Source organism: Heloderma suspectum, chromosome 1, assembly GCF_057233095.1.
Source record: "Heloderma suspectum isolate Gila_16-S chromosome 1, 16-S_ref, whole genome shotgun sequence".
Taxonomy (NCBI): domain Eukaryota; kingdom Metazoa; phylum Chordata; class Lepidosauria; order Squamata; family Helodermatidae; genus Heloderma; species Heloderma suspectum.
The window spans coordinates 174,430,230-174,445,719 of NC_139458.1; the positions used below are offsets into that span (position 1 = coordinate 174,430,230).

Consider the following 15,490-nt stretch of genomic DNA (forward strand, 5'->3'; position numbering starts at 1 on the left):
TTTGTATATTAGTACTTCGTACAAAAGTGCGTGCATGTCTAATACATCTCTTATTCATAATATTTTTCATCTAAACCATAGGGTGAATGATGGTCAAAAAACAGTTCACAGGACATTTAGTTTTAAGTTCTCCGAATATAATGAAGAAGTGACATAGGGAGGCTCCATAAAGTTAATTATCTGCTTTATCTGCTAGCACCCATCTGAACACAGCTACGTCAGATGGTATCCTTGACGTTTGTTTTCTAAATGTCTTACTGCTTTTCTTCAATAGTTTTATAAACAACTGGACTCATTAGGCAAGAACAGTAAAACAAAGCACAGCTTGAACAACTACCAACACTACTACAAAACTTTATTCAGAGCTAGGAAATTATAGCCAAATGAACAAGGTGTTTCCCTTGTGAAAAATGCAGTGCCTCTTGGAAGGACAACTTATTCATACTCTTCTGCTACCAGTCTGAATCTTGTATGACAGGCTTTCAAGACCTGACCTCCCTGTTTGGTAACAGACTTATTTGAATTAAGTTCTTCGAAAGTAGCACTACCAATCACTGTCAATAGTGTGAAAGGATTTTGGAAGAGCCATTCCATATCTGTAGTCCCCAACCCCCAAAACAAGACTGAAGATGCTATCTCTGTTTCAGTGTTTATTTCAGTTATTCAAATAAACATTTCAATTAATAAATGTTTATCTCTGTTAAAGTAAAATCAGAAGCAAATGTTATAAGAGTTTAAGAATGAAAACTTGATATACAAGTGTTCGGATGATATGCCAGTGTATTTAAGTTTTGCCTTTATTTTCATCAGCCCAGTTTCAAATTCTATGCTAAGGGAGTAAGTCTTAAACTGCATGCCATGAGCAATTAAAGGTTCCTGTGAGCCAGAAGCACCCACCCATAGACAGGCTCCCTGCTGCATTCCGGACTGTTTAACCGTCTGTTCCTGTCTCTTCTTGGGCAAATTAACGCTGTCCTGTCTCTGTATTCAGTCATTCCCGATTCAGAAATGCATCACAGAGAGCTTCATGTTGCTGTTCCACCCAAGCCACTACTACAGTCAGGAGGCACATGCAGAACAGTGATTCACGCAGAAATATGAGGGGTAGTCTTCTAAGAGGATGGGTAATTCTTATGCATTCTAAAAGAACAGTGTGTGTGTGTGTGTGTGTGTGTGTGTGAATAAAGCACACCTCCAGTTTTAATTCAGAAAAAATAACTGTCACAGCTATCTAAAGGTTTATGGAACACTGATCTAAGGGATAGCTATATTGACTAAGTACCGCATATAGTCAAATCAATTAAATGAGAACTGTCACTAAATTCAGTGGGCTCATGTTTCAGCTAAAGTAGATGCGCAAGATAATCATTGACATGTCAACTTTCCAGTGGGGAAAATGAGAGTTTCCATCTCTGATTGCTCATCAAAATTCTACTGTACCAGGAACAATTATACCTTAAAATGGTATGCCTGTGAAAAGTTCTAATTTGAGTAAAACGCTGCACACCATATATTCCCATTTCCAAGGCTTTCCTGCATGAATGTCTTCTAGCTGCATAAGGAACTGTGCAATTAAAGGGCTGTTGTCAGGGTGGAAACTGAGCCCATAGAGCCCCAGAGCAGTTCTGATTCTGAGGAAGAACAGCAATCCATGGGAGAGGAGCTCGCTCATCTCTCACAAGCACAGCAGCTGGCCGAGATTCCTCCTGCCAGCATTCCTGGGATAGACAGTGACCCTAGCAGTGAGAGAGCGCTGGAGGGGGGCTTGCTGGACGCTCAGTGCAGACGCAGGGAGCGATGACAGATGGAGGGCACCGAAAGGAGGCATTCTGCTCATTTGGCGCTCAAACAACAGTCGCGTCCCGAGGACCCAAGGGAAAGAGGGAGGATCTCTTCATAGCTCATAAGTTCAGAGCCTTCCCGTGGTTCCCCTTCAAACAGGGACCAACTGCCTTACCTGGAGCTTAGGCTACTCTGCTATCTTTCCCCAGTGCTGTTCCTTGCTTGGTCGCTAGTGATCAGTATCTGAAAGAGTCATAAAGTAATAAAGGAACAAAGCCTTGGAAAGAATCCTTGTCGTCTCTGTCCTGAGTTGGCTAGCGGAGGGGACTGCAAGAGGCAGCTAGGGTGCTCCTGACAGCTATGTACATGCTTCCTTTCCCCGACCCAGCTGCCAGGGCTGTGCACATAAAACCATAGTTGCATTGATCAACTATTCAGGGGGGAAAGGAGGGAGAGAGAGAGAGAGAGAGAGAGAGAGAGAGAGAGAGAGAGAGAAGGAACCATACATGTAGCATACTATCCATGTGTGGTTCCTCAATGAGCTAGGGATACACACATGGAAGTCTGTTTCTTTTCACACGTGGTCCCTAACTGGACTGAAGCAAGTGCCTTTCTGAAACGTTACCACCAGACAGAGAACTATCTCAAATCTGTTTAGTTTAATGGGATACAAAGGCATTACATACTTATGAGAATCAGTAAGTGGGACAGGGCAAAGAACAAAGGACTACGACGAGGTTTCAGAAACTTGGTCATCTTATATAGCCCCAAGCTGCCAAACACATAAATGATGCCTGCTATTATAGGACAAATCGAAATTAAAACATTGTGAACCATTTATTAAAGCACACACTCCTGATTAGGTTGCAACAAATAGTAAAACAGGGAAATGGGTTTATTAATAGAACACTGAAAGCATCAGATACGGACTTGGGTTCAGGTGCCTCCTTCCATCCACAGAAGGCTTTTGAACCAGCAGAGCTTTTCTGCTGGCTGAATGTGGGAGCAGACAACCTCTCCTAACTCACCCTTCCAACTACCTACTCCAAAAATGTACTTCTGAGGGCTGGGGTCCAAAACAACATGGGAGGTGGCACTGGGGGCAGCAGAGGGAATGGGAATTAGGAAAGACTGCCTCTGCCCCTACCCACTGGCCTGAGTAGGAACTCTAGTCAGGGAATGCTACCACGGGAAACTGAGAAACCTGGATACAACCCATTGTCAACAACGTGTGTTCTCAGCCTGTTTCAAGCACTCAGATTTCTACCAAGCTATTTAGCAATACTGCTATTGTCTGACCTTAATTTAGGTATCCCATATATATGCACATATAAATTCAGTGTGTATCTTGACAAAAAATATAGAAAGGCAGATTAACATCAAAACCTTGATAGGGCTGCCTAAAAGAAAGGTAGGGAGCCAAGTGTACTTCTTGAGGCTGGACGTGCCAGAGATATGAGGCCACTACTGAAAAGATCCTGCCTCATGTACTTGACAATCTGATTGAGCCTACTAGCAGGCCTGCAAGCAGGGCCTCTGTGGTTAATTTTAAAGCGCGGGAAGGTTCACATTGATTTAGGTAGCCCTTCAAGTAACCTGGCTGCAAATAGTTTAGGGCCTTAAAGCTCAATACCTGCTTGGAAGCAGATAGGCAATCAGTGTTAAGAAATATAGATTTGGTGTAATATGATCTGAATGCTTAGCACCAGCAAGTACCCAGGCAGCTGCATTTTGCACTAACTGAAGCTTCTGAATAGTCTTTAAATGCAGCCCCACATAGAGCAAGTCTGGATGCAACCAGGGCATATGTAACTGAGGCCACTCCCAGATAGGGATGCATCTGGCATGCCAGCCTCACCACCTGTGCTGGGTCCAGAAGGACCCCCAAGCTGTGAAGCTGATCTTTCAGAGAGAGTGCGATCCCATTCAGAACTGGCTGAACAGTTCAGAAAATCAACTTCCACACCCACAGTACCTCTCTCTGTCTTATCTGGAGTAAGTTTCAGCTTTTTCACCCTTCAACCCAAAGCTGCCTCCAGAACCTGTTCATGGCTTCTGCAGCCTCCCTGAGATTAGTAGATGGAAAAGATAGAGCTCTGTCTCATCTGCATACTGATGACACTTGAGTCCAAACCTCCAGGTGACTACCCCTAGTGGTTTCATATAGATGTTGAAAAGCATAGAGGGCAAGATGGGAACCATGTGGCACCCCAAAAGCCAGAGGCAATGAGGTAGAACTGAAGTCCTCAAGCACCACCAACTGAGTTTGTCCTGCCAGAAAGAACCAGAGCCACCGCAACCTCATGCTTCCTGGACCCAGTCCGGCCAGATGATCCAGAAGGATACCATGTTCAATGAGAACCAAAAGAGTCACAATCCCTCATCCATTCCCTGGTATATGTTATCCACCAGGGTGACCAAGGCTGTTGGGAACACAGAAACATAGGAAGCTGTCATATACTGAGCTAGACCATTGGTTCATCTAGCCCAACATTGTCAACTGTGACTGGAAGTGCTCTCCAGGGTTTCGGGCAGGAATTTTTCCTGCCCTATCTGGAAATGCCATGTACCAAACCTGGGACCTTGTTCATCAAAGCATGTGCTCTACCACAGAACTATGACCCCTGTTCCTGTCCCATGCCAAGCTGGAAACCAGGATGGAATGGATCCAAAATAATCAGTATCATCCAAGGCTGTGTGATGTTGAGCCACCACAATCCCCTCCAGTATCTTGCTCAAGAATGGACACTGGGAAATAATTATCCAGGATCCAGATTTGATTTTTTTTTCAACAGAGGTCTCACTACTGCCTTAAGGGCAGAGAAACTACCTTTCCTTCAAATAAGTGTTAACCACCTCTTAGGTTCACACAGTAAGCCTGGTTCTGGCAGCTCTTAATACACCGGAGGGGCAAGGCTCAAGAGCAGCCTTCCCAAACATGGTTCCCTCCAGATGTTTTGGACTTCAACACCTATCAGCCCCAGCCAACAGGGCCAATGGTGAAAGATGATAGGAATTGTAATCTAAAACATTTGGAGGGCACTAGGTTGGGGAAGGCTGATCTAAATAACTGGTGGTAGGACTCAATCCTCCAAACAGCTCACCTACATTCTCAGATTGCACAAGCTGAAACATCCAAAATAACATGACAAGATAGTGTCCTAGATGTATAATCTGTCAGAATGCAAAGCAGTCTCGTATAACACTATTTTCATTTCATTTTATAGATCACGAGCAACCAGTTCATTTACATTAAAGAAAACAAAATGAAGTATCTGGAATGAGCTTTTTATAATGTTGACTGAAGACAACAGAACTAGTGCCAGAAATCAAAGTCCATCTGCACTGAATATATTTCTATATTCCTTCTTATCCAAGAAAGCTAAATCACTTACAGTGCAATCCTATGCATAGCTACTCAGAAATATAAGTTCCACTGAGTTGAATGGGGCTTACTCCCAGGCAGGGGCGTAGTTAGGAGCGGGCCCACCTGGGCACGGGCCCCAGATCTTTTTTGAGCTGTGCCCCGGATCTTTTGAGCTGTCCTAATTGCCATTTTTTAAACATTTTCCCATTGACTTGCATTGGAAAACAAAAATGGCTTTAACTTTTTTAGTTTGTATAATAAATTCATGAAATTTGGAGGCTTGGTCCCCATGGAGCTGATGGAACCTGCCAAATTTCAAGCAGTTAGGTCCAGTGACTTTTGTGCTAGTCACAGGTAAAGTTTGCTATTTCCAAGAAAATCTGTCAAAGCAAAGAGCTATAATTTTTTTGTGCTGCCACATAAATTCATAGAATTTGAGGACCTAGCAGGCTCTATGGAGCTGACTGAACCTACCAAATTTCAGACAGTTAGGTCCAATGGCTTTCGTGCTAGCTATGCATAAATTTTCCTTTTCTCAAAGTCTAAAACAAAAAGTAAAAACCGTCAAGTCACCCAGGGGATTAGAGATCCTAATCAGAAGGTGTTTAAGGTGACCATTAGAATCATAGAATCATAGAATAGTAGGGTTGGAAGGGGCCTACAAGGCCATCGAGTCCAACCCCCTGCTCAATGCAGGAATCCAAGTCAGAGCATCCCTGACAGATGGCTGTCCAGCCTTGTCTTGAACGTCTCCAGTGTGGGAGAGCCCACCACCTCCCTAGGTAATTGGTTCCACTGTTGTATTGCTCTGACAGGTAGGAAGTTTTTCCTGATGTTCAGCCGGAATCTGGCTTCCTGTAACTTGAGCCCATTATTCCGTGTCCTGCAGTCTGGGATGATTGAGAAGAGATCCTGGCCTTCCTCTCTGTGACAAACTTTCAAGTACTTGAAGAGTGCTTCAGAGGTCACTATCCCTAATCTCTGGTGCAGGTTTTTTTGAGGTGCAAAAAACCTCTCTCCCCCTACTTTTCTTTTCTGCTTTTACATGCCCACTGTTGGGAGCTTGCCTGCAATAAAATTTTGAAGAGGGAGAAGGAAGGGAAGAAAGAGCTTCATGTGAAATACTGGTATTTCACACAGCACCTGATTTTACTGCCCCAAACTGGAACCTTTGGCTTCTGCAGAAGTTCAGTACAGCAAAGGATCCAGTCAGCCTCCACAAACTTCTTTCTCCCCCTCCACTTTAATTTCTCCTAAATAGCTGTAGGACTCAAATAATCCCAAAGAGAGGGTTAGGACTATGTGGCATCATGATTGAGAAACTGCTGGGGCTTTTAAATAGGTTCTACACTTCTAAAAAGGCTAGAAAAAGCCCTCAGCCACCTCACCTCATAAAGTTCATTTAAGTATGTGCAATCCGTACAAACCCTCCACAGCCTCCTAAATTCCTCTGAAGTACTACCTCTCTGAAAGGAGCCATTTGGCTTAGGGAATTCTCTCTACCCCCCACCCCCATGCACATTTCCAATCACCATTCTTCTTTTCTTCTTCCCTCCCCTATCCTGTTATTTCTTCCTTTGTCTTCTTTATTCCACCCAGAGCATACCTTGGGGAATTCGTAAAGAGAATTCTCTTCAGTGGGCAAGAGAAGTTCTGAACTGTATATGACTTTATACAAACAGGCAAGAGGGTTTGTTTTTCTCTTTCTCACTCATGCCTTTGAGAAGAGTGGGTTCACCTGGTTGCAGAGAAACAAATCTGGGGCTGTTTTATTTGTCAGTTGCCATTATCCAGCAATAGAAAGGGCTGTAGCTCAGTGGTAGAGCACATGCTTGGCATGCAGACGGTCCCAGGTTCAATCCCCAGCATCTCCAGGTAGGGCTAGGAAAGAATCCTGCCTGAAACCCTTGAGAGCCACTGCTGCCAGACAGTGTCAACAATACTGCCCTAGATGGACCCAGGGCCTGACTCAGTATAAGGCAACTTCCTATGTTCCTCTGAACAGAAAACTTTAATAAAAATAGGAGTTTTGGGTTTGTTTTTTAAGTGGAGGGGAGATAAATACTGCTAATTTATGCAATCCTATGTATGCCTACTGAGATGTCCCATTGTTTAATGAGGCTTGCCCTCAGGAAAGCGTGCATAGGATTCCAGCACGAGTTACTTTTGCAGGGAGGTTTGCACTTTGATGTTCTGCATGTTTACTCAGAAATAAGTCCTGAGTTGTGAGCATGGTACCTTTCACCTCAGTCCTATGCATGTTTTGTCATTTGTGGGTTTGGGTTTTTTTGCATGAACTCTAGCTTCAGTGGTGAGGGAAAGGCACTTAGTGCATGCTCAGAGTTTCTCTATAACGTAGCCCTAGTTTTGAAAACAGACTCATTGGCATAATCCTGGTGAAGTCTTGGCACAAATGAAGTTATGGGGAGGAAGATACAATAAGAGCTCATGCATAGAGAGGACTTGCACAAAACAAGACATCTGTTTTGATGAAGAGTTGCTGGAGGATGGTAGGATGAGAAGGGATGGTTGCATGGAGGCGAAAAGAATTGGTAGGGGGAGAATGTAAGCGCTCAGTAGTGAAAGAAAAGCATTCTGCATATGCTCAGACGCACTCACTATTTAAAAACATAAGAAGAGCCGTGCTGCATCAGACCAAGGTCCATCTAGTCCAGCATTCTGTTCACACAGTGGCCAACCAGATGCCCAGTGGAAACCCACAGGCAGGACATGAGTGCAATAGCACCTTCCCATCCATGTTCCCCTGCTGCTAACATTGGTGAAATGTAAATAAATGCTAGTAATTCTAAATTAGCATGCATGTATATCCTTCAGAAATTTTGCAGGTTTCTTGCCTGAGGGACACCTCTAATGACCTGTGCGTTTTCATATGAATTTAGCCAAAAGCTATTGGGGAAGGGGTGAATGGAAGGGAAAGCAAATCACTCCCTCCCCAAAACGGGAGAACTCCCCTTCCACATGAACTGCTGCACCTATCCTTCTGAAACTTTGCTGGTTTCTTACTTAGGGACAACTGTAAGCTGTCTGTAACTTTCAAAACAATGGTCCACAAGGAACATAGGGAGATAGGTATGTCCTCTTTTGGAGACCTCAAAATGTCAAGGCCACCCTTGCACAATAATCCTTGTGGCTAGCAGTCTGAAATTTGGAGACATGATCTCTTCTGATGGGGCAATGAAATCTGAAATTTTTATCCAATTCTTCCAAGGAATTGAAACCTTATTGGCAGTTCCCTTTAAAAGAAAATCAAAATATAAATCCTGCACGTATTTTTCTGACATTAGGCAGGTGTAATCCCCTTCTAGGAGGCTACTATGCCTGAAATTATCCAGTTCTGACCAAGAGAAAAAAGTTATAGGTTTTTTTCTAATTTCCCATGGTAGTCAACAGGAAGCATAATTTATTTTATTTATTTCATTTCTATACCGCCCAATAGCCGAAGCTCTCCGGGCGGTTCACAAAAACTAAAACCAAACAACACACAATAAAACAATTTAAAATATATAGAACATTAAAACCACAATATAACAATACAACCACAATAAAACCTAGCAGCAGTACAAGAGTTTAAAATACAGATTTAAAACAGCAAAGATAAAAATTTAGAAAGCTAAAATGCCTGGGAAAATAAAAAGGTCTTCACCTGGCGCCGAAAGGAGTACAATGTAGGCGCCAGGCGAACCTCACTAGGGAGCTCATTCCAGAGCCGGGGTGCCACAGCAGAAAAAGTCCTCCTCCTAGTAGCCACCCGCCTCACTTCCTTTGGCAGGGGCTCACGGAGAAGGGCTGCTGCTGATGATCTTAAGGTCCGGGCAGGCACATATGGGAGGAGGCGATCCTTCAGGTAACCTGGCCCCAAGCCGTTAAGGGCTTTGAATGTTAACACCAGCACTTTGAATCGGGCCCGGAAATGGACTGGCAGTCAGTGCAGCTGGAAAAGTACTGGCGTAATATAAGCTCGCAGGCCAGTCCCTGTTAACAATCTTGCTGCCCTATTTTGGGCCAGCTGAAGTTTCCGGACCGTTTTCAAAGGCAGCCCCACATATAACGCATTGCAGTAATCCAGACGAGAAGTTATCAGAGCATGGATAACTGTAGCTAGGCTATCTCTTTCCAGATAAGGGCGTAGTTGGTATACCAGCCTAAGCTGATAAAAAGTGCTCCGTGCCACTGAGTTCACCTGTGCCTCAAGTGACAGTTCTGGATCCAAGAGCATAAAGACTCATTTTTCCAAACCTTGACTCAGGTTTGGTGCTGAGCTGAAGTGGTCCGACTACAAACTGGCCAGAGCAGAAGTGGGATGTTTTCCAAAATGCTGAATCAGGGTTTGAGTTGACGTGGAGTGGGGGGTCAGTGCACACTTCTTATGAATGTATGTACGTATGTAATCTATACACACACGCAAGCACACTCCATGCATGCACCACACACACACACACATATATATATATATTAGACATGCGCTTAGACGTGTGTGTGTGTGTGTGTATGCAAATTTGTGTTTTGAAAGAGAGCTTTGGCTATTGCGCGGTACAGAAATGAAATAATTAATTAAACTGTGTTATGGGCCTGTGCCCCGGATCTTTTAAGACCCTAGCAATGCCCCTGCTCCCAGGTAAGTGGGCATAAGATTGTAGCCTTAGTACCTAGCAGAAGAGTGCAGTGTCATCTATAGAATGGCTTCCCACATTCTCTAGAAGTATCTAAATTCCAACTGCAATGGAATATTGAAATGTCTGCTTCTAAAACATCTATTTCAACCAAAACGTACAACGCTGGAGAGTATTTATGGGGTCCTTTCTATGGCTCTTCTACAGGTACATGTTAAAATAAGCTTTTATTGTTGTTTTATTGATATTTTGTTGTATTTATGTTTTATTGTTTAACATTTTAACTGTTTTTATGTATTTTATTGCTGTAAGCCGCCTTGGGAGAGCTTCTGCCCTGAAAGACAGCAAATAAATATTTTAAATAAATATATTAAACGTGTGTGTGTGTGTGTGTGTGTGTGCGCGCGTGCGTGCTAAACTTTGAGTTTTTGACAGGGAATTATCAGATTTAACTTTCCTTTAAAAAACAGAAGATTTGAATCTATCAACTATAATGGTGACATTAAAAAAAATTAGACTCCCTCAAAAGTTGAGTGCCCTTGGTTATTCTATAATTAGTACAATCTGAAAAAAAAAGTTCCTGCTTCTAGACCAGAAATTAAGACTGTGCCTAAACTATTGAAGTGAATGGGATGTGAGCAGCCATGAACAGGACTGCAGCTTTTCTCTGCAAGTCAGGATATGCTACAGTTTTCAGAACTTGTGTTTTCAAGAAAACAATATCCTATTTGTCCTTGGCACTAAATATATTTTCAAAGTTAAAGAAGTGAGCAATATTACATATACTTGTAAGTATACATTTCACTTGAGTTTTTCCACACATTTTTGGAAGATTTAGCTACCACAAAATGCAGTCGCTGCCTATTGTGGGGTGTGTGGTATAAAGTCCATATTGTATATTTTTTAGTTGAACTGCAATTTGTTTCCAATTGCTCCGCTTAAGGTGGTTATCACTTTTCAAGTCCCACCCTAGACCCTACATACCTTAGGGAGCACCTCCCGTCATATGAGTCTCCGCACATTCTTAAGTTATTGCAGGAGACCTTGAAGGAGATTCACCCACAGAAGGTTCGCTTGGCAAGCACTCACAATTTTGGTTTGTCAGCCAGGGCACCAAAACTGTGGAACTCTTCCTCTCTGGAAGCTTGGCAAACTGCACTGCTGCATGCATTTCATTCATTATGACTTTCTTGTCAAGTCTACAGAAGTTAGTTCTTCCCTCCACAAAAGTACTTCATTGTTGTATTTTGTAATTCTACAGTGCTGTGCAATATGTTTGTTGGGTTCTAATGACTGACTTATTTTTTCTTTAATTTTTTTTGCTGTATGTTTTGTAGTTTTAACCATTTTATTAAACACAGCTTTAGACCCTGTGTAGAAATTGAGGTATATTTAATTTGCTTTTGTTAAAGTCACACAAAAAGCAAAAGTAACCATGCTGGCCATAAGAAAAATTACACTAATATGAAGTTTGGAATTTATCAGGCCCACTCAAAGCTCACTTTTTTAACATCTTGCCCAAAAGATCTTGAAAGCTTGCACATTTTTGTGAGCTTTAAGTTGGCCTAATAAAGATACTACACTAATATGGATTTTGGAATTTTTCCTACGGCCGGCTCTTTGTGCGACTTAGAAAATACTGAATTTAGCCTTTCAACAGTGGGACCCTGCATTGGAGGAAAAGGATTTTATGCCACCTGAAGCTGGGGACTTTATCCTCTGCAGGTTCATCCCCTCCATCTACTAGGTAAAACTACCCAATTTGGCTTGTATTGACCCTTTTTAACCTAGTATAGCACCTAAAATTATCTTCAGCTTCATTAATATAAAGACTGCTTAGTTTCTCTCTACTTCTGTTTTCTACCTATCATGGAACCTGTGAGTTTTGCTCAGGGCTCAGTTCTGAGTAACAGATGGATTCTATATGGTCAAAAATGGGGGAACAACCATTGTTTGCTTCGTTCTTGTTCCCAGTGCCCCTAGAGGCAGTTCCAGGTGAATCCTGAAACTGTCACATCACCTGAAGAGCTCAATTTGAATGTCTGGAAACACCCCCCCACTTCCTCTTAAGACTCTGACCATGCAGACATCATGACTTCAACTCTTCTCACCCCCACTCTTTGTAACACCTTACCTGATGAAGAAATCTGGAAATCTAAAAATCCTGCACATTTTTTGTGACATCTGAGTTGGCCTAATAAAGGTATTATACCAACATGGATTTTTTAAAAGAGTAACTCATGACACATTACTCTTCAGCTCCAAATCTGTAGACATACAAAGGTTAGTGCTACTAACACTGTAATCCTATGCAAATCTACTTAGAAGTAAGCCCCACTAAGTTCAATGGGACTTACTCCCAGGTAATTGTGCATAGGATTGCAGCCTACTTTCACAATTCTTAGAACAGCTTGTTAAAAGTTCCTGTTCTCAGATTTCAAAATATCCATCAACCAAGAATGACAATAGCAAGTATCTGCCTACAACTAATCTCACTGCAAATGAGGAAGAAAAGTGTCTTGTCATGTCCCCTGATACGATCTGAAGAATAATTCCTGGTGCAGTCCCTTTTAAAAATGTTCATCTTTTAGTTATGGCATCTGAACCATTGCCAACGCTACTAATTATATTAATTTAAGAACTAATACTCATTAATACAACTGAGAGAGAGAAAGCAGAGTAAAGGTACAAAAAAGCACAAGGTTAAAATTAAATCTATAAGTCCATTTTTTAATCAATTCAACTGGGTTGAATTATAAGGGTGTAAGACAAGGCTGTCTTATAAGTTATATTGATGTGATTAGTTTCAGGGCCCAGTTCAAGGTTTCTGGTGCTTACCTATAAAGCCCTAAATAGCTTAGAGCCAAGATATACCTGAAAGACTGCCTCCTGCCCTATGAACCTGGCTACAGGCCAAGATTCTTTTCCTGTTATATATCCCATCCCCAAAAGAGGTATGGCTGGTGAGAAGAAAAGACACAGTCTTTTCTGTGGCATTATCCAGGTTATGGAATTCCCTTTCATAGGAGAGGAGACTAGCTCCATCCCAGATGGCATTCACGCAGTGAAATCATTCTTATTCCAGTTGGGTTTTAATAGTTTTTAAATTAAAGGTTAAATTAAATTCTGATCCTTTTGATTTTAAGGCTTAAGTTTTAACTTTTGTTTTTTTGATGTTTTATTTTATAAAAACTTCTTTGTAGGCTCTTCTTAGGTCTGAAAAGTGGAATGAAAATGCTTTTATACATAAATATAGTATGGTGGTGGAAGGCCAACATAAGCTGCCCCACAGTTCTATCTCCAGCACTGTAATTGCTTGAGTACATGTGACAGATACAACCCAGCAGACAAACAACTCAGCTCGGATACAGGTTAAAGCCCTGACTCATCCTTGAATTTGCTCTTAGGCAAATTAGTTCTCAGCTTGTGTTCTGCATGGGGGAAGGGATATGTATGTAGGTAGCTCACAGCCACTGGGATATTTAATAAAAGCAGCAAAAGCTCTAGAGATACGCAACCTTGCTTCTTCTATGTATCTGAGCAACGGACCAAACACCCTTAAGCAGGCAGATGTAACAAGGAGCATTGTATGCCATTGTGGCATTTCAACAACAACACCTCTTCGTTAGGATACCATTTGCTCCCCGAGGTCCTCAGCTACTCAAGAGTACAGCCTGATTCCTATGCAAGTTGCTTCAGAAGTAACACCCCACCATAAAATGACTTAAAACGCCCCCCCGCTCCCCCCCCCAAGAGTATGAGTGACTTCCTTTTAGGTCGGCCCAAATTCTTTTGGTGGCTGACGGGGAGAAGCCCTTCCTTCACCGACTGGCGTGGGGCCTCATCCACCAGGAAGCTCTCCTCACCCCAGCCTCAATGACAGCGTAGCCCGGCGCTTTTGGCGCAGCCGCCTGGTTACGTCAACGGGGCAATGCCTCAGGAGAGGGTTTCCCGGGGGGCAGGAGGGGGGGCTGGTTCCCCTCCCCCGCCCTCCTCAGTTGCCTCTGAAGGGCGCCCCGGACACACCACTTGAACCGGCCACCTCCCCTTCCTCAGCCTGGGCTTCAGGGCGGGTCACCTTTCCTCCCGAGCCGCTCCGCCGCCCATTCGCCCCTTCCCGAGACCATTCCCACCCGCCGGGCGCACTCCCGCCCGACTCACCGACATCCTGGTCGAAGGGGTTGGAGGCAAACAGCGGCATGGTAATGGCGGCGGCAGGGACACGAATGGCGACACCCCGGGGCGCTCGGCCCGGCTCTCTCAGGTCCAGCGGCTGCCCCAGGTGCGGAAGCGCCTCGATGCGCAGCAACCCTTCAGCTCGGCCCCGCCCCTCCCCCTCCACTTCCGGTTCCGCCTGCCAGCGTCGTCTCGTCAGGAGAGGCCTGTCCCGCCCTCTCGGTTCGCTTGTCGGCCGACCCGTGGGAGGCGCGTGGGAGGGCGGTACTTCCGACCTGAATGCGGAGTGAAGAGTAGACCTTCCTACCCTGTTGTGTGTTTCGGCAGCGCCGTCGGTTCGGCCACCGCCGAAGGGAGAAAGCTGCGGGCGACGTGACGGGCACTTTGAAAGACACCTAACCCGGTGGTCCTCGAAAGGAGACGCGCAGAGATCAGAAAATGTAGAGTCACACGCGTCACAGTTGGTCTAAGCTCCAGTCGGCTTTCTTCTCTTCCATGACATCGAATAGAGAGCTTTCGCTACAGAAATGCCAAGGTCCAGAGCGACGCTACTCTGTGCCTGCAGAGAATCACGGGCGGTAGTAGCTTCCGAGTTTTGCAGGTGTAGAGACCTCCAATGGCAATTTGTTCCAAAGGTGTGGGGCCACTGCCGAGAAGGCCCTCTCAGATGTGGTCAACCACCTAACTGCTCTCACAGGTGGGCAAATGAAAAGGGCCTTTCTTTCTCATCTTAAACTGCGGGCAGACTGATATGGGTGAAGGTGGTCCTTCAGGTAACTTGGTCCCAAACCGTTTCAGGCTTTAAAGGTCAAAACCAGCACTTTAAATTGGGCTCGGAAACACACTGGTAACCAGTGCAGCTGATGCAGTATAGGCATTATGTGATTGCCTTGCCCCCACCAGTACTCAGGTGGCCAGATTCTGCACCAACTGAAGTTTCTGAACTGTCTTCAAAGGCAGCCCCACGTACAGCGCATTACAGTATTCTAGCCTGGACATCACTAGTGCGCAGTTACCTAGTACGTATATAACTGAGGCAAGGTCTGTCCTCCAGATAGGGCTGCAGCTGGTGTACCAGCCTAAGCTGGTAAAATGCACTTCTGCAGCCACCTGGGCTTCCCCAGTTAGCGCAGAGTCCAGGAGGGCTCCCAGACATGCTCATTTGGTCTGTTGCAGGGAGCACAACCCCATCTAAAATGTAAACCTTCATCCAAAGTAGCTGGTTTCTGAACCCACAGTACCTCCGTCTTGTCTGGATTAAGTTTCAGCTTGTTCATCTTCATCCATCCCAAAACAACTTCCCAACACTGGTTCAAGAGTTCCACAGCCTCCCTGGGATGTTCAAGTGGAAATGAGAGGCAAAGCTGAGTATCATCTGCATAGTGATATTTCAGCCCAAACCTCTGATGACTTCCCCCAGCGGTTTCATGTAGATGTTAAAAAGTATGGGAAGCAAGATAGAACCTTGTGGAACCTCACAGGCTAACAGCGGTTAGTCCCCCAGCACCACCTTCTGAGACCGCTCCTGCAGAAA

At 44.2% G+C, this 15,490-nt stretch overlaps 1 protein-coding gene across 3 annotated transcripts in view; it reads right to left on the bottom strand.

Annotated features, from left to right (window-relative positions):
• STAM2 (signal transducing adaptor molecule 2) overlaps positions 1–14,117 on the bottom strand; it is a 34,261-nt gene extending 20,144 nt beyond the window's left edge. For all 3 annotated transcript variants that reach the window (XM_084810945.1, XM_084810937.1, XM_084810927.1), the window contains exon 1: positions 13,942–14,117. In XM_084810945.1, coding sequence (XP_084667071.1) covers positions 13,942–13,981 — 40 coding nt within the window. In that variant the 5' untranslated portion in view covers positions 13,982–14,117. The remainder of the gene's footprint in view (positions 1–13,941) is intronic.
• Between the last annotated feature and the right edge of the window lie 1,373 nt (positions 14,118–15,490).